The 18401-nt window shown below is 42.3% G+C and overlaps 1 protein-coding gene across 5 annotated transcripts in view; it reads left to right on the top strand.

The window, feature by feature from the left end:
* ADAMTSL1 (ADAMTS like 1) overlaps nucleotides 1-18401 on the top strand; it is a 649946-nt gene that overhangs the window by 378866 nt on the left and 252679 nt on the right. The window contains exon 1 of one of the 5 annotated variants that reach the window (XM_039544632.1): nucleotides 10925-10990. The exons of the other annotated variants lie outside the window; for them this stretch is intronic. Coding sequence (XP_039400566.1) covers nucleotides 10934-10990 — 57 coding nt within the window. The 5' untranslated portion in view covers nucleotides 10925-10933. Of the gene's footprint in view, nucleotides 1-10924; nucleotides 10991-18401 lie in introns of those variants that run through there. 5 annotated transcript variants of the gene reach the window in all.

Here is an 18401-nt window from a genome sequence, read left to right as displayed (position 1 = left end):
TCCTGTCTTGACTCTTTTACATGTCACCCTATCTTTACTGAATGCTGCAGATAGACGCGATGGTGCAGCACTCAACACCAACATCCTTGCTCCCCCCCCGCCATGGGTGGCTGATGGTACAATAAGACTGATACCCATCGTCATCATCAGCCTATTGGCACATGGGACAGTGCAAAAGGACTGGTAACCATGCGTACTAGCATCGGTCAGGTCGATCAAGGGCGCCTGGCCCTAATTTTTCCTGGTAGATGGTACAATATGGCTGATAACCATCATCATCATAGCAACAGGGGGCTGAGCTTCATCAGCCCCCACCCTTCATGTGTAAAGAAAAGATTCAATTACCCCTGGACTAGCAGCAGGATGCTGGGCTCCTCTCCTCCACACTCCTTAATGTCCTATGTGGACTATCATAGCAACTGGAGGCTGCCTTCCACTCATTTCTCACTAACAAGTATTCCTGCATTCTTTATTACTTCATCACACAAGTGGGGGGACAATGCTACGGTAGCCCAGGAAGGCTGGGGAAGAATGGAATGAACAGGTGGGGTTGTTGCAGGAGCACCCCCTGTGAATAGCATACAGCTCATAATCTATGCAGGATCTGACACAGAGCAGCTGTGCTCTCTGGTTCTCTGATACAGTGGTTCTCTAGTACACTTGCCCATATTCTAGGCAGGACTGATTCTATTTTTAGATACCAAAAAGGAGGGATTGACTCAGGGAGTCATTCCCAATTTTGGCTTTTGCGCCCCTGGCTAAGAGCAGCCAGGGGCACTTATGACAGCAGCAAATGGAACAGTGCAAAAGGACTGGTAGCCATGCCCATCTTATTACCAATTTATGGTATGGTAGATGGTACAATATGGCTGATAACCATCTCTGCTATCATGCAAAAGCAAAAGCATGCAGCTGTGTAGCACTGCTGAATCGCCTCTGTGAGCGGCATCTAGTACACATACGGTGACAGTCACAAAAGGCGAAACAGGCTCCATGTTTGCCATGCTATGGCATCTTCCAGGGCAATCCAGGGAAAAAAAGGCATGAAATGCTTGTCTGCCGTTGCTTTCCCAGCGGAAGGAGTGACTGACGACATTTACCCAGAACCACCCGCGACAATGATTTTTGCCGCATCAGGCACTGGGATCTCAACCCGGAAATTCAAAGGGGGGGGGAGGCTGCGGGAACTATGGGATAGCTACGGAATAGCTACCCACAGTGCAATGCTCCAGAAATCGACGCTAGCCTCGGACCGTGGACGCACACCACCGATTTAATGTGTTTAGTGTGGCCGCGCACACTCGATTTTATACAATCTGTTTTGTTAAACTGGTTTATGTAAATTCGGAATAATCCCGTAGTGTAGACGTACCCTAAGAGAGCGGTATGACTGCTCAGAGCTCTGGTATGAAACTGCAGAAAAACCTGAGAGTCTCTGGATTAAGTTTAGAAGTGTGAGCAACAACGGTGATATCATGGTGGGAGTGCGCTCTAGACCACCAGATCAGGGGGGTGAGGTGGACGAGGCTTTCTTCCGGCAACTAACAGAAGTTACTAGATCACAGGCCCTGGTTCTCATGGGAGACTTCAATCACCCTGATATCTGCTGGGAAGAGAAGAATGAGGGGGTATTTGATAGCTGCTTTCAACTACCTGAAAGTGGGTTCCAAAGAGGATGGATCTAGACTGTTCTCAGTGGTACCAGATGACAGAACAAGGAGTAATGGTCTCAAGTTGCGGTGGGGGAGGTTTAGGTTGGATATTAGGAAAAACTTTTTCACTAGGAGGGTGGTGAAGCATTGGAATGGGTTACCTAGGGAGGTGGTAGAATCTCTTTCCTTAGAGGTTTTTTAAGGTCAGGATTGACAAAGCCTTGGCTGGGATGATTTAGTTGGTCCTATTTTGAGCAGGGGTTTGGACTAGATGACTTCCTGAGGTCCCTTCCAACCCTGATATTCCATGATTCTCTGATAAGATAAGCTAGTCTTTCACAGATGCATCAGCAGCAGTAGGTCTTCAATAACCTGAGTGGTGCTCCTGAGTGATGAAGTTCTGATCCCTGTTTGGGTTTGGACTTAGAGCCCCTAAACTTGTGGATTCAAAGTGGGGTTCCAGTTAGAGAGAGAAACTGGGAGTACGGAAAAGATTTGCTTTTTCACCTGTTTAGCTGAGGCTGAGAATTTTTTCTGCTCAGCTTAAGGGGAGAAATTTATCTGTTTTGTTTTATTCGTTTCCTGTATTTCTACCATATTGAAACTGTTTAATCCATCAAGTAAAAATTGCTGCTCTTTGCATGGCAATCTTTAGCACTGAGAAATTCAATATGGAACTTGATAACCTCTTAGTTATTAACATTATGATTTCTTCCAGTATTTTACTGGTTGCTTATAAATACATTTTTGTTACAACATAATAGTGCATTCATGGTCACGATTGTATACAGGTAGGAATTGTTCACTGTTCTCAAACATTTGCAAGAAACACAAACAAAACCATATGTTTCAAATATTTCACCAAATACCTTTTCCATTTATGTGCATGTGTTGCAGCAGTTTGAGCCTGGTGCTGCTCCAAAATCCTACCACTTATCTTTTATGTTTTATGACAGTTTTTTTTCTTTATATATAAATATAAATGTGCTTTGACTTAAATTAGGGGCTGGGGGCTTCTCTGCCAGTACTAAACCCTAATCATTATCATCAAATCACAGGAGCACAATGTTTCCAGCTTTTAAATTGACCATGCTGTAATCTGTGATACTATTTATTTCAAATGCTAATATGCATTAATTCTGCTGACTTGATGTCCAGTCCTGCCAGTCCTCCACAGGCGGAGCTCTCATTAGCTTTGGTGAGAGTTCCATTTGCAGAAGCACTTCACTGATATTGTGACATATGAAAGCTGTTAGATGACAAAAGGGGTTCCTTTAGAATGTTCTCTATTCAAAAATCCTTCCGCATCATTTCAAAGGCTGCTTTATGCTGTCCAGGCATTCTTCATAACTGTTAACACTAGAGATGGGCCCAAACCATAAACTTGAGTACACCCCTCCCCTGAATTCTGGAAGCATTGGAAATCTGAATCTAGTTGCAGATGTCAATATTGCAAATGGCCATCTTTATACTGGGCCAAACACCAGCCCTGCCTCCCCCTATCCTAAGGGTTTTTCAAATCCAGTTCCAAAATGCCCAGCTTGAGTCCTTCTCTAGTTTAAAACCTCTTTTCTCTTCCTTTTTATTTATTACAAGCTTACAATTGATATTTTTGGCAGTTTCAGCTGATTTATTTGAGGGTTGCTCATGAGTGTTTAGCTTTGTTTTTTTGTTTTTGTTTGTTTTAATAAAAAGAAGAGTATTGTTTTGGAAAAGCAAAAAAGCATACAAAGAATTATGTAGATATCACAAACTTTTACAAGGGGAAAAAATGCACAGCCTTGCAGATCAAAGAGCTGAGGAGGCTCAAATGTGTGGGTTTTTTTTTAATATAGTCAGGTATAACTTTCAAAGCCCAAACTGGGTCCAAAGGGGGCCGGGGGAGGGAGTATGCCCTTTTCTTGCAATGAGCTCCACATAGACACAATCATGTCAAAATCACAAGAGTTGGCAGCACTGCACAGGGATCTGCGTGAACAGCACTCAATGCAGGATTGGGGCCTTAAGTCCTTTCAGTATTATTATTTCTATAATGCCATAAGTATGGCTGGCACCTTACAGAATAGAGTGAGAAATTCCCTGCCCTAAAGAGCAACAATTAAGGGTGAGATCTTACAAATGCTTGTCCCTGGCGCAGTGCTTAGTATCATGAGTAGACCTAGTCACTTAATTGGGAGTACACATGAAAGTAAGTACTATGTGGTTAGAGTGCTTGGGAGACCAGTGTTCAGTTCCCTGCCCCACCATGCTTGGACAAGTCACTTAGTCTCTTTCTGTACCTCAGTTCCTCATTTGTAAAAGGGGGAAATTAGTATTTCCTGACCTCACAGGGCTGTTCTGAGAATAAATACATTAAAAAGATGCTCAGATACTGTGGTATTGAGGGGCCATATAAGTACCTATGATAGGAAGCAAGTATTTCCAGAATTGTAAAATATGCAGCAGTATATTAAGAATGGCAGGGAAAGGAGGCTGAAGACATTCAGATGATATGGTAGCTTCAAAGACTAAGGCACTTGCTGTTAGGGTTACAAAACTAATTACTTTTAGTAACTCCACATATTTCAGTTGTCTAGAACCAGCACCATGAATGTGGGCAGTACAGAGCATCTGACAAGCTGATGGCTAGAATTTCCACTGTGTGATTAATTAGGTATGAGGGAGAGGGGGAAGGGAGTGAGTGGGGAAAAGCAGTCAGGTGATCTGGAGACAGAGTTAAAGGTGGAGCATTACAGAAATGTCATGATCATTCTTAAGGAGACCTTGATAGAGATGTGATGTCAGGGCATTACATTGTGTTAGCTCACAGATTGGCACTGAAGTTGAGATAAAACCCTGTGCTCACCTTTTCAGTCCGACCAGAAGAAAGATGCTGGGCTATCAACAAGGGAGGAGAGGTGTTAAGGGTATGCAAGGGAGAATGATGCTAGAGCAATGGAAGGCCAAGTGGGGCTAAACCAATCATGCCTAAGTGTAGTGATGGAAATCTGCTTGTCTATTGTATCTGAGATTCCCCTCCTAAATAGAATGGAAAAGCAGTTTTGTATTTTCTATTGCAGAATTGAGAGAATAAGACTGAGAATATATTTAGAGAATAAGACTGAGAATATATTATTGCCCTTATATAAATCCATGGTACGCCCACATCTCGAATACTGTGTACAGATGTGGTCTCCTCATCTCAAAAAAGATATACTGGCACTAGAAAAGGTTGAGAAAAGGGCAACTAAAATTATTAGGGGCTTGGAGAGGGTCCCATATGAGGAAAGTTTAAAGAGGCTAGGACTCTTCAACTTGGAAAAGAGGAGACTATGGGGGGATAGATATAAAATCATGAGTCATGTGGAGAAAGTGGATAAGGAAAAGTTATTTACTTATTCCCATAATACAAGAACTAGGGGTCACCAAATGAAATGAATAGGCAGCAGGTTTAAAACAAATAAAAGGAAGTTCTTCACTCAGCGCACAGTCAACTTGTGGAACTCCTTACCTGAGGAGGTTGTGAAGGCTAGGATTATAACAGCGTTTAAAAGAGAACTGGATAAATTTATGGTGGTGAAGTCCATAAATAGCTATTAGCCAGGATGGGTAAGGAATGGTGTCCCTAGCCTCTGTTTGTCAGAGGATGGAGATGGATGGCAGGAGAGAGATCACTTGATCATTGCCTGTTAGGTTCACTCCCTCCGGGGCACCTGGCATTGGCCACTGTCAGTAGACAGGATACTGGGCTAGATGGACCTTTGGTCTGATCCGGTACGGCCGTTCTTATGTTCTTATGTTATAATTTCCCTGTTTTGATGTTGTGACTCAGATCTGAAGCATGCTTGTTCAAGATGTTTGGCTAAGCCACTAAGCCACACCCTACCAGTGGAAAACTGTGAATATAATAAAACATTATTGTGAAGAGTGCAATGCAAGTTTTATCAACTATTTTAACATTTCTTTCTGTGTGTGTGTGTGTGTGTGAGAGAGAGAGAGAGAGAGAGAGAGAGAAGGTGTCTTTTGGCTACCAAAGGTTCAAGAACTGTTACTGCTGGACAAGGTTGTACGATAGGCAGTACAAACAGCCACTTCACACAAGCCACCTCCCTGATGTGCCACTGACTCCCTTAACTGTAATCCAGAGGAATTATCCTATTTCTTTATATCAGGCTCATTGGTGGATATGCTAAGAACCTTTGAAAATGGCCAGAGCCAGTTGTAAAGCAGCATTGCTGGTGGCTTTATGATACATGCAGGGGATTGCTCCAACCTCACCAATTAAATCAGTGCAGTCACGTCTCAAGAAAGAAGAGAGACCATTCCTTTTCTCAAATGTTCCCGACATTTTTGAGGGTGAATCAGACTGTAGTTCTTCAAGGTTGGGTTAGAATGTGTCATATGATTTAAAGGTACACCATCAGCTTGAAATCTAGTCAGTTAAATATAGAGGCATATATTGCTGTGTTCTTTAGTCTGTACCTCACGGGGGTGGGGAAGATAAATATATTTACGATTGTAAGGTGCTCAGTTGCTATGCTGATGTGGGCCATACAAGTAGCTAAACTAGACAGTCTCAATCCAATCCCCAGGCTTCCTCATTGCAGGTTACTGGTACTAGATAAGTTCATGGAGGATAGGTCTATCAATGGCTATTAGCCAGCATGGGCAGGGATGGAGTCCCTAGCCTCTGTTTGCCAGAAGCTGGGAATGGGTGACGGGATGGATCACTGGATGATTACCTGTTTTGTTCATTCCCTCTGGGGCACCTGGCATTGGCCACTGTCGGAAGACAGGATACTGGGCTGGATGAACCGTTGGTCTGACCCAGTATGGCCGCTCTTATATACTATTTGGCAATCTTTTTGACAGTTATTCTCAGCATAAAGGCCAAGGACCGAGTGGGTCTGGAGACTGAACTATCCTTTCGCCCCTAGAGGCCGTCCTTACAGGTAAAAGCAAGATAACCTGCACAGTGCAGAGTAATGATATGTTTGTTCAGTGGGAAGTCATTTCTTCCTGTATGGAGTGCTTGCACAAAGACTATGCATCACTTAAGCCCCAAGAAAGGGTTTATGTAGGATTTAAGAGCCGTGTCAGCCTTGCACACAGGGGTGAACTTCACTTGCAGGAGATTGTGCTCCCCACAGCTGTCAATCTGACATCTTTCACAGCCATTACATTCTCTCTCTCTCACACTCACACACACCCTTTATAAGCATTGGCTCCCTCCCACTTTCCATGGTTATGTGAGCATCCAACATCCCAGAAACCAATCCAAACTAATAAGAGGCAATCTAAGAATAACTGCTAACTGAAAAATAAAATGAAATAAAAAATATTGGTTGCTGCAGATCTGATGGGGAAAAAAGGAGGTTCAGCTCCAGGAAGAGGCAGGTGGCTTCTGAGTGAAAACTGTAACATACTCTCCCCAGGGAGATCAACTCCACAGTTTAGTTCACTCTTTCCTGCTATAAAGCATATTGATGTTACCAGCTTTCTCCTTCCTGGGCTAGTGTTTTTTAAATTAAGCATTGTTAAAATCTGTACCACTTGGAATGATGCTTCAGACAATCCTGACACTCTCCTTCATTTCTTCTCTCCTTTCACATAATCTGCCATTGCTGTGCAGCGCAGCTAACCAGCACCGCTGCTTACAAACATATGTAGACTGCTTTAATTTAGACACTTGAAAGGGGAAAAAAGGGGTGTAGTTAATGGTCAACATGGATACCAGAAGTGGTCATTTTCAGGGCTTGTGAGTGGATGCCCTTCACTTGTGACTTGGAGCCCAATCCTGTGTCCACTAGCGTTAATGGGCGTTTTGTTTTTGAGTGATATGGATTCAGAATTGGACTGAAATGTCTATGAAACTTAAGGCTATTGCAATGCAAGAATTTGCATGGACCTTTACTTTGGATTTGATTCATGTGAGTTTCCACTCCCTGAGGTTCACTTTGAGTTCTTGGTTCAAATTCAGAAACTCAAAGCCAAACTCTCAGAACTGTGACATTTCACCTGGCTTCATGTCAAAACCATGGGTTTTACATGACTTTGTCTTGGAACCAAAAATGGACCTAAATTTCTGAACCTGGTCTGAGTTTTAAATGTGCAACTAAATCTAAAGTCATGTGAGTTTTGCACCATTTTCTGTTTCATTATGAAAGTCTTGGACAGCTCTGCTATTGTTTTAAATATCAATCTTGAACAAAAATGAGCTCTTTTTGGCCAAATCACATTTTTTTAGGCATCTGAGGATAGCAGGCAACACCATTTGGCCGCTACCAATATATTTCGTCTGCCGTGATTTTGCGTGCAAAATTCCCATTGACTTCAATCGGAGTTCCATGCACAGAACAATGGTGGGACTATAAATTGTGCATGTGTAGGCTCCGGTTTTACTAGCGTTAGAGGATGTTATTTGCCTTTTGAGAGTCTTCTTTAAAAAAATGCAACAACTTACCTTTTCCAAAGCTGAACACGGCATTTCAAGAGTCAGTAAATCTGGGAAGGGCATGTGTAGCATCAGTATCTGCTTTTCCACATTAACTGTTTGCTACCAAACAAGTGAATATATTATTGTGTTTTGGCTTCAGTCAGAAATATGAACTGGAATTTTAAAGGGCATGCCCATCTCTAATTGGTACATCCCTTGCCATTCAGGTAGTCAGGAATTGAGTGGTTTGGTTTTGAAAAATAAAAGCAGAATTTTGTGCATGTCTGGAAGCATTCTACTGAAATCACTTCATATACTCTACTGCAAGCCAGTGTATTAATCATGACAGTGTTGCTTGGTAGTTGAGTGCCCAAAAATTAACTCATTAAGAAGAGGCTGCTTTTGAAAATATTATAATTATACACCAAAAATGTGTGAACAACATTATTAGAGTTGCAAAGTCAAGCACTCAAAAAATTAGGAAATTCCAAAATTGAGGGTTGCATAAGCAACCTTAATTTGGTCCACTTCTGTGTATGCATTGCGATACTATCTTTAAATGATTGCTATCATAATGTAGTATAATGCATAGGCACAAGATGGCTGAATTAAGGTTGTGCAAGCTATCTAGATTCTGGCATTTCCTTACTTTTGAGTACTTGATTTTGCAACCTTAATGTTCTTTTGTCATAGTGTTTTTAAACTTGTGTATTTTCTTAGGTTTTCTTAAAAAAAGCAAACTGGAAAAAAAAACAGAAATTCCATATATTGATACCCACGTGGCTCATCAGCAGAGCTAGAACCTTTAGATTTTGCCCGTTCTCCCTCAAGGTTTACCATATTTGCCCTTTCCCTGTCCATGTCCCACCCCTGGCTCCTCATCCCAGTCCCATTCTCTTACCCTAGCCAGCCTGAGTCCCCCATTCCTTGCCCAAATCCTAGTCTCACCCCTCTGGACTTCTCTTTCCAGTACTAGTCTCCTTGCCCAGCTAATCTCCACAAACCCTCCAGCTTCCAGTCCAGTCTCTTCGCCCAGCCAGTCTCGGTTTTCCTCTTGCATCCTGGCTCCTCATCAGATCAATCTCCCCTTCTCCCTCGCCCCCATACACATGCACACATCCCACTAGTTTTCAGTCCCAGTCTCCTTGCTATTGACTGTATTCTCCCTTCACAGCTCCTCCTCCTTTCCTAGCTTCCCCACCTTTCGTCACATTTCCCTTCCTGACTTCCAGTCCCTGTCAATTTGCCAAGCCACTTCCAGTCTCTTCCCCCATCTCCTGCCAGCCTCCAGTCCCAGTATCCTCCCCCAGGCTCCTTATGCCAGTTTCCCCATACACACCTGCTCCCCTGTCCCCACCCCCACCCCCGGTCCAGCTCTTGTCCTGCTCGCAGGAGAGTCATTGAGAGCACTGGCGACGCCCTCCTGCAACATGGAGGAGAAAACTGCCTCACTTGAATGCAGAGAGGACAAGAACTGGACCAGCTGTGGAGAGGCTAGGAGCCAATAGGTAGGTGGGGAGGTATGTGTGACCTGTGATTTAAAAAAACAAACAAACAAAAAAAGCTTATAAGATGGCAGACTTTCAAAAGGACAGCAAGAGGCCCATCACAAAGGCCACCCACATGGCAAACTTCAGGCCTTTGCTCCAAATCAGAAGGCGCTAGAGCTGTTGAAAGAAAAGGTTGCCAGAAGTTTTTAAAAAAGAAAAAACAATTTATTTGCCCTTATTCTTGTTGTCAGCAATGGCCAATCCATTCTGACTGAAATTCTCCAGAAAGCTACAGCATGAGGCAGACGCCCGGCAGGGGAAATTTCTGCCTAAAAACATTTTAAGTTTGGCAAGGTTGTATAAGCCACTGAAAACAAGGTATTATAATGGGAAGTGGCAGCCTTACTAATAGGCGGTGATACTGTGATCTAACAGGTACGTATGATGGGCATTACGGACATCAGTGAGAAACTGGTCAATATAGCTCTGGACTGGTAGTTACCTAACTCATCTGTTGAAGGAGCTAAGCAAGCACAACCCTCAGTCGGTATCTGGGGCCCTTTTGAATGTGAATAATTGAAATTGCTTTTCTTTAGGTGATGAGGACGTTTTTCTTCACTCTTTGTTTTACAGACCAGCATCTTTACCAGCTGACTTGGTTACCACAATGTTGCAGCCATCATCCATGTAAAGCAGGAAATTCTGAAACCACTTTAAAAACAAGATAAATTGTGAATGACAAGAGGTGATGGGGTGCGGGGAGAGATGCTCCTCTGTGGCAAAGTGGCATAAAAAAGATTTGCACAGTCCATGTTCCCTTAAGGAATACACGAGGACCTTATTTAAGTAGAATTTATTTTTCTCTGGCAAATTTCTGTTTCTTATGATTTGTGCCCTTTATGGCATGTGTTCTGTATTGACACAGATTAAATTTCTCTCCTGAATGGAACAATGCACAGTTAGAAGGAACGCGATTGTACTAGCAAAAGCCACAAACAGCTTGTGGCAAGTAGAGGACTAGCTCTCTTGAGCAGGGTTAACTAAAGGCAGAGCACTCCCTTCAGCTTTGCCATTTTTTCTCTCTCTCTCATTCCTTCCCCTCTTTCTTTCTCTCTCATGCTTTCCCTGGACCCCTTGGCTTTGTTATTCTGCATGTCTGATTAGCAAGAGCCTGATTGGCTGGCTGCCTGCTCAGAGAGAGATTCCATTCAGTTCACCCCCCACCCACCCACCCTTAGTCAGGAAATGTGAGCAGAGCTGATGGAAGCTGATAGGCAGGGCTGAAGTGTTAGCACCAGTACTGGATGTGACAGCAGGCAGAGGAGCACTTAGCAGCTTATTCAGTGTCCGATTCAGATTGCGGCAAGGATCCAAGCATGGAATGCTGCAGTTGGGCAACTGCTGGCACCCTGCTCCTGGCGTCTCTGCTCCTGGTAAATGTCATTTCTTTTATTTAACTACTTAACTGTTGCAGTCAAGAGATCCATTTTTCTAAATCTTTAAGACCCAGGTAAAAAGAAATGATTCCGCAGGTATCAACTCCTCTAACCCAACACAGGTTCTAGGGGTATGTCTACACTGCAATTAAACACCCAAGGGTGGACCGTGTCAGCTGACTTGGACTCGCAGGGCTTGGGCTGTGGGGCTATAAAACTGCTGTGTAGAAGTCCAGGCTCCAGGACACTATGAGGGGTCTTGTGGTATAGGTTGCTCCAGGTAGAACCAAAAGATTAATGTTGGCATAGATTATATAAACGGGGGGAGAGAGGAACTGTGAATGATGGATTGAGTGCTTGGAATTTGGACAACAGCCTTTTTTTCTCTGTTGAAATCAAACTGTAAAATGTTGTAGTGTTCCTGGAAATTTATGTACTAGGGGGTTGGGCTTTTCTTCTTTTTTAAAAACTATTTTTTCCTCTGCAAATGCAGAGAAACCAGGTACAGCATGTACTGGGACTTCTGCAGCCAGCTCGGATTATCTCTGATAATTACTGTAAGTTATTAGAGAGACAAGTTAACTCTAAGTTTTGGAAGCAAAATATTGTTCTGTGATCTCAGGTGTACATTGCAGATGCAACATTGGTGGTTATTGTTTGGTGGATGTTTATTTTATTGTGTCTCCCAAGGAGACTGATAAGATGCTCCACAGCTGAACACCATTGCTGCGTTGTTTGATTGAAAGTAAATGTTCCACTGTGACTCATACTTAATTTTATGGGTATGAGCTGCGCGTTTACTCTCCAGAAAGTCTGCAGTGAAAACATTAGTAGTAATGCACACATTTTTAACAGGAGAGTGTCGTGGGCATGCATGTTAGCTAAGCTCATATGAAGGTTAGATTAATTTGTAAATAGTGATCGAAAGCAAAAACTCTTGTTTTTTTTTAAACATTAATTTACAACTTTGACTCTAATGCAAAGTGCATATTTTATATACTTAATTACTGAAGAATCATTATTTTATTCCAAAGTTCATTTTCTATTTCCAGATCAAACTGAGCTTATGTCTTCATATACTTGTGAATGAAACAAAAATGTGCTAATTATTGTATGCTAATGTTAATGTTGATAGCCATGAGAGTATCAGAAACAATATATCCCTATTCAAAATGCATGTTATGGATCTTTGTCAGGTCTCAATAACAGCTATTCACAGATCATTAAATATGAGTTTCCAAAATAATTGTAAATATGAATATCTTCCACAAAAATAATTTTGGTTAAAAAAGGCTCTTTCAAATATAAAATAAAATGTAAGCCACACATTTAGAGAGGCATGCACATGCTCTCCTTAACAAATGAAAAGTTTATTAGCCTGGCAAGTGTTACGCATTATGAGCCAGATCCTGCAGTCCTAACTTAAGGAAAATCAGTAGGAGTTTTTCCTAAGTTAGGACTGAGTAAAGGCTGTAGGATTTGACTCCAGGTTAATACCCCTAGCCTCACCACTTGTACTTACTTCACTCCACTGCTTGTGAATTGTGCACTCAGTCCCTAATTCATGAAAATAAATAGTGCATTCTGCTGCCAACCATTATGCATTATATTTAATACTATACCAGTTTGTGTGATTTTTTGTGTGTGTGTGTCCCTCACCCCATCAGGGATTTTTAAAATAAAACTCTTTTTGTGCCTTAAGAATAGTGACATGAAACAAACAAAACTTTCTTTTTCGGAGTCAGGGCATTTTTTTCTTAGTCCTCACTTAGGCAAATCCCTTATTTGGTTTCATTGAAAGTTTTGACTGAGCCCGGCCTCTGCTAGTGGATTTTGACTTGGGTGTTAATATGGTGAAGTGTTGGGATATATTGATATATGTGTCACTGCCAGAGTATACCAAACAGTAAATTCATAAAGGGACTGATTCAAAGCCCATTGAAATTAATGGAAAGACCCCCCTTGTCTTCATCTGTAAGTAAAGTCAGAGGTTGGACCCGTACTTAAAAAGTAACTTCTCAGTCTTGCAAAAAGTTAGCACTGTGAGCAGGGCCAGCTCCAGGCACCAGCGAAGGAAGCAGGTGCTTGGGGCGGCCAATGGAAAGGGGTGGCATGTCCGAGTCTTTGGCGACACTTTGGTGGCAGGTCCCTCAGTCCCTCTCTTCCTCTTTGAGCTGCCACCGAAGAGGAAGAGAGGGAGGAAAGGACCCGCCGCCGAAGTGCTGCCGATCAGCTTTATCTTTTTTTTTCTTCTTCTTTTGCTTCGCCACTTGGGGCAGCAGAAAAGCTGGAGCCGGCCCTGACTGTGAGAGGTCTTTACTACAACAAGTAGCCCCATTGACTATAATGGGACTGCTCCTGGGAGTAAGCAGTTTACATCCAGTAGAAAGCCTTCACAGGCTCTGTCTCCTAAGTCACTTAGCACACGTGTTGCTGTGTGTGATGTGTGTGCAGCAAACCCCCCTGAAAGTAAAGCATGCTCAAGGCGAGTGTGTGGCTTGGTCTGCATGGGTGCACCAGCAGGGAAGGTTGGCACAGTCCAGATGCAACCCCAGCCCTTGCATTGCTGGTGCTAAAAGAATGGGGGAATCTAGAGCCAGCTGTGGTGCTGGTCTCCCTGCCTCCTCACACCAAGGAGCAGAGCAGAGCCAGGGCAGGACAGACCATTAGAGCAGTTCGCACCATCTAAAAAGATGTAGCAATTGGTGTTGATGGGTGCAGTCCTCCAGGGCTCTTTAGGATCAAGTCAGAGCAAAATCTTTTTGACTTCAATGGGATGTTTTCCCTGAGGAAGGACTGCAGGGTCAGGTATTTAACTTGTTAATTGCCTTGGAACAGAGTGCCCAAAGTCTGAGTCTGTAAGAGTTAAAGCAGACTTGATACTTACTTAAAATATATATTTTTTCTCTCTCCAGACTAAAATGAGATATTTGGGGAATTTGCTCATTGTCCTACAGACTTTTGCATGCTAAGGAAGTTGTAACATACCTCTTTTGAGGGAAACAAAAATGAGCAGGCCATTCTCTTCCAAAGATTTCCCTTTCTATTCATTTAAAAATAAAAACCCATCACAAGCAAACCACAATGTCTAAGACCAGCCATTGACATGTGTTCATCCAAACCTGAAGTCAAGCCACTTCTTGTCAGAAAGGCATTTAATTAAATTTGCATTTGCTCTTTGCTTCTTTTTGGTGGTTTTTAGCTCTCTGGCCTGCTATTGTAGTAGTTGTGCAGGAATAACACTAGGAATTATAATAAAGTACATGTGTCTGTAGAATTTCTTTTTTTCTCTCTGCACTAATTTATACATGGAAACTAGTCAAGCACAATAGTCCATTCCTTTCAGGTTCTCTGGCACTCGACTCCTCTATTATCTAACTTGATCTGTCTTGGATGACCATAAGCACAATTAGTCTGCGGAATGAATGTTAAATTCCTTGTTTACAGCTGAATGTAGAAAGCTTGACTCTGTCATTTCTCTTCATGTGCAGATATGTCTGTCTATCACTTGTATGTATGCCCATCTGTTTCTACGTTTATAGCTGTATAAGGATGGATTTTCCAGCCTGGACTCCAAAACTGCACATGTACATTTTCTATGCATGCTCGTGTGTGTGTGTGTAAATTGGTATTTGAACATTCCAACTGGGTACTGGCACGCTGAACTACACAGTTTGTACATACAAATGCAGGCATTATTCATGCAAATGAGGTGCACTCAAAACTTTGCACAGTTTTGGCATTTGAAAACCTAGCCAGTACACTTTCAATCTGAATGTTTCACATCTATACACACAACCTACCATTTTCTTTATATGAATGGCCGAGTCACTAGTAAGTGTGTCTAATATATCAGTTTCTTGATATCTTGTTCTAGAGTTTCATGTCTAGACTCGCTTTGCTGAACTTTTCTAGATTGCTTTTCCAAGTATATCATTTACTGTCCCTCCATTCACTGAGGGCAAGGATTTGTGGGAACTGCTGTAAACAGATGAACTGAGTTAGTGGTGGGATTTTGTTCTTTGGGCCCAAATCCTTACTCAGGCAAAATGCCCATTTGGACTTGAATAAAGACTATTAGGCTAGCTCAGTGGTGTCACTAGTCTCTTGAGGATTAGGGGTTGGGTTCTTCGGGTGGTTTTCTGTCTTTAGCATAATTCTTAGGCCTGGTGAGAGAAAATAAAAAAGACCAGGCAATAAAACATCCTAAAGAATCTGGAGCCTAGAACATATTCAGCCATAATCATGTTGGTCTGGAAACTGTGTATTAACTGAATGAACTAGTCAATCAATAATTAACTTAATGGACTAATCAATTAGTGTAATGCTTGAACAGTCCACTCACCGGGAGGAAATAAGAAACTTTTTGAGGAGAATTCTACTTAATATATGCTTTCATTTAAAAAAGTCTCTCTTATGGTTGTGAAGATAGCCATCCAAATGTGAACCAGGAATATCTGGTTCAATGCTATCTGTCTCAGACAGCTGCATTGCCTCTGCTGCTGCTCATAGCTGCTTTCTCAAACTGCTGTAGAGTCTGTTGGCAGCAGTGAAGCTGATTTAAAAAAAGAAAAAATCAGATCAATTTCACTCTGCTATGGCATTGAGCACTAGCAGAGGCCGGGCACAGAAACAGAGGTTGGGAGAGGGATAGAGTAGCAAGGTCATCCCCATAGGAACAACCAGGAAGCTGATCCAGGGGTAGAGTAGTGAAGACACTTCCCACCAATTGCTGCAACCTGGATGCCCCGGGAACAGAGAGCAGCAGAAAGAGAATGTTCCATCTTTCTTTTGGTAGCTAGTGAGAGTTGTGGAGGCAGCCTTCAAATGTATCTAAAAGCTAGTAGACAGGTTAGAGTCATCAAAATAGGGCTGAGGGACAGCACCCGGCTAGGAATAGCAACACCTTCCCCTTTTCTAGCAGTTGTAGAGGAAAGCAGTTGGCTTCTCACATGGCCATTGCCTTGGTCAGTGGGAGTCATCTTTCATATCAGTTGCTGGCTACTAGGTTTAGTCCTTTAGGTTTTAGGTGTCTGGTAACATTTCCAAACACTGTGTGTGGGGTTGCAAGGATGGGCATGGAGTGTGTAGGAGGAGAGAGTGATATGGGTTAAGTTAGGGAAAAAAGGAGTACAATATAGAGAGGGTACAGAAAATTTGGGGGGAGGTAGAAAATATAATGTAGGGAAAGTGAGAGTGAGCAAAAAAAAGAATACAGTGCAAGGAGAGAGAAGGAAAAGAAGAAATAGGCAGAGAAGATAAATCATGAAAAGACACACTGTGATTTATTAGAGGTTCCAGCCCATCTCTGCTTAATGATGGAGAAAACTTTGCAAAGGGTAGTTAGTGATGGGTAAGACTTTATTTGGGTGGTTGGTGATGACCAATGCTTGTCCCAACCTGAATCTTTTGAGATATCATCCCCTCTCGTGGTTTGCTCCCTTCTGACAGGAGTGCCAAGATTTCACTGTATATCAGAGCTTGAGAGATTTGCCGTTGAGGTGCTGGCGGCCCAACAGAGAAACTGCTGCACTTGCTGAGACCTCTATCTTTATCAGTGAAGTTAGAGATGTCTTGGGTGGACAGCAGAGAGAGAAAGGACTCTGGAACAAATCCAGATCTTAAAACAAAATATTGGGTTTTAATCCGGGATTGGACTAAACTTTGGTTAAACCCACACATGAAGGAGTTGAGGGGAGGGGTAGAGCAGTGTTAATCATTGTGTTACCTCTCTGCATGGGTGGAAATTTCACCTATATAATCGAGACATGATGTTGCAAATACATTTTGATATCTCTGAACATTGGGGGGTATTACCTGTCCCCATACACACACCCCAGCATCAAGAAGGTTGGCTTTTTTGCAGAGCTTTGTAGGAACTTGGCAGATGTAATGCACGTACGTTCTTACTCCTTGACTCTCACCTTGAGGTTTTGGGTTTGGGAAACTCTAAAAGTTCAAACCAAGCCTCAGCTAAAGCTACCTAGCATTGCCTCGTTTCTGCTAAAACCCATGAAAAATCCACTGAATGTCACATAGTTTCCACCCAAATATATACCCTATTCCAGGTTTTCTCCAAGCTTGCACAGCAGGCCTGAGGTTTTCTGTTTGTAACAAAACCTGAGGCTATGTGTTGCTTTGGACTGCACTATGGAAATCTAACATAGCTTCTGTATCTAGTTACCTGTGAAGAAGTAGTTCCATATTCATTCTGGAGGAACACATCCAGAAGAGGATTCTTGTGGGGATTATGTTGTGCTGGAAAGATTGAATGCCATTTAATGGTGCTGCAATGTCATTCTCAAATGCTTCACCTTATCAAGAATGAGAGAGAAAACTCTGCACATAGGTGTGATTGCAGTGTCTTTCATGACTGGACATGGTTAGTTGGTGTTTAAACATCTGCACATCTCTACACAAGCTGCAAATATTATACTCAAAGTAGTGATGCCAAAACTAAATGGACATTTGTAAATGTGGTGCTAGCTGAAAACTGATTGTCAGCTGGTGTAAATCAGTTTACTTCCCTTCACTTCAATGGTGCTATGCTGATTAATACCAACTTAGGTTCTGGGCCCAAGTATCTTCTTAAAATACCTATGTCAAGTGAGCATTTACATGTGTCGCATGTGCACATAGTAGAGAGTATCCATTTTAAAAAAGTGATCACTCACAATTACCATGATTAGTATACTGTGTAATATTAGATTATGAATTATCTTATTGTGGAGACATTTTATTTCACAGAACAACTTGTCTGTAAGTTGGGGGTTCATCGTAACCTGAACTTCACAGGCCCCTCGCAATCCATTGAAACAATCTGGAACTTTCCTTCTATTTCACTATGCATTGGAGTTTCACCATATCAGACTTCACTGTACCCAGATTGTGCTGCATTTCTCAGAAATGGATAAACACTTTTATTTCCTTTTAAACACACTGGTTAGAATTTCCTTTCACATGTGAGCAGCCTCTCTCGCCTGCCAGATACAGACGTTGTCCCAATTTCTTGTAAAAATAACCAAAATAGTTGTGGTGAAATCGGAAGGCATTATGGACGGGTAACTGGGGAAAAAGGAGAGAAAGCAGTGTATGTAGCATGTGAGATTTATTCTGCTTATGAGGCAAGCATCTGCAGAACTCTCTAATAGTTTCACCACCTGTGAATTATTTGGATACATCTCATAAGCGGGTTCCTTTTTCTATTTGCGTAGAGAAATAAGTGGTATATACACTGATTCTACAGTACATTAATTTTCGCAGAGTTTCCATTTTCATCTTCATTGGTCTTACAGAATTTCTTCTATGGCTTCAACTGTTCCTTAGAATGGTGCTCTAGGCTTTTTGCCTTTCTGGGATTTCCTTTACAGCAAGTTCAACAGAGGGTGTCAGGGCAGAGGGGTGGGGG

Source organism: Mauremys reevesii, linkage group 6 (genome assembly GCF_016161935.1).
Source record: "Mauremys reevesii isolate NIE-2019 linkage group 6, ASM1616193v1, whole genome shotgun sequence".
Classification (NCBI taxonomy): Eukaryota; Metazoa; Chordata; order Testudines; family Geoemydidae; genus Mauremys; species Mauremys reevesii.
This window is presented reverse-complemented; position numbering and strand designations above follow the sequence as displayed.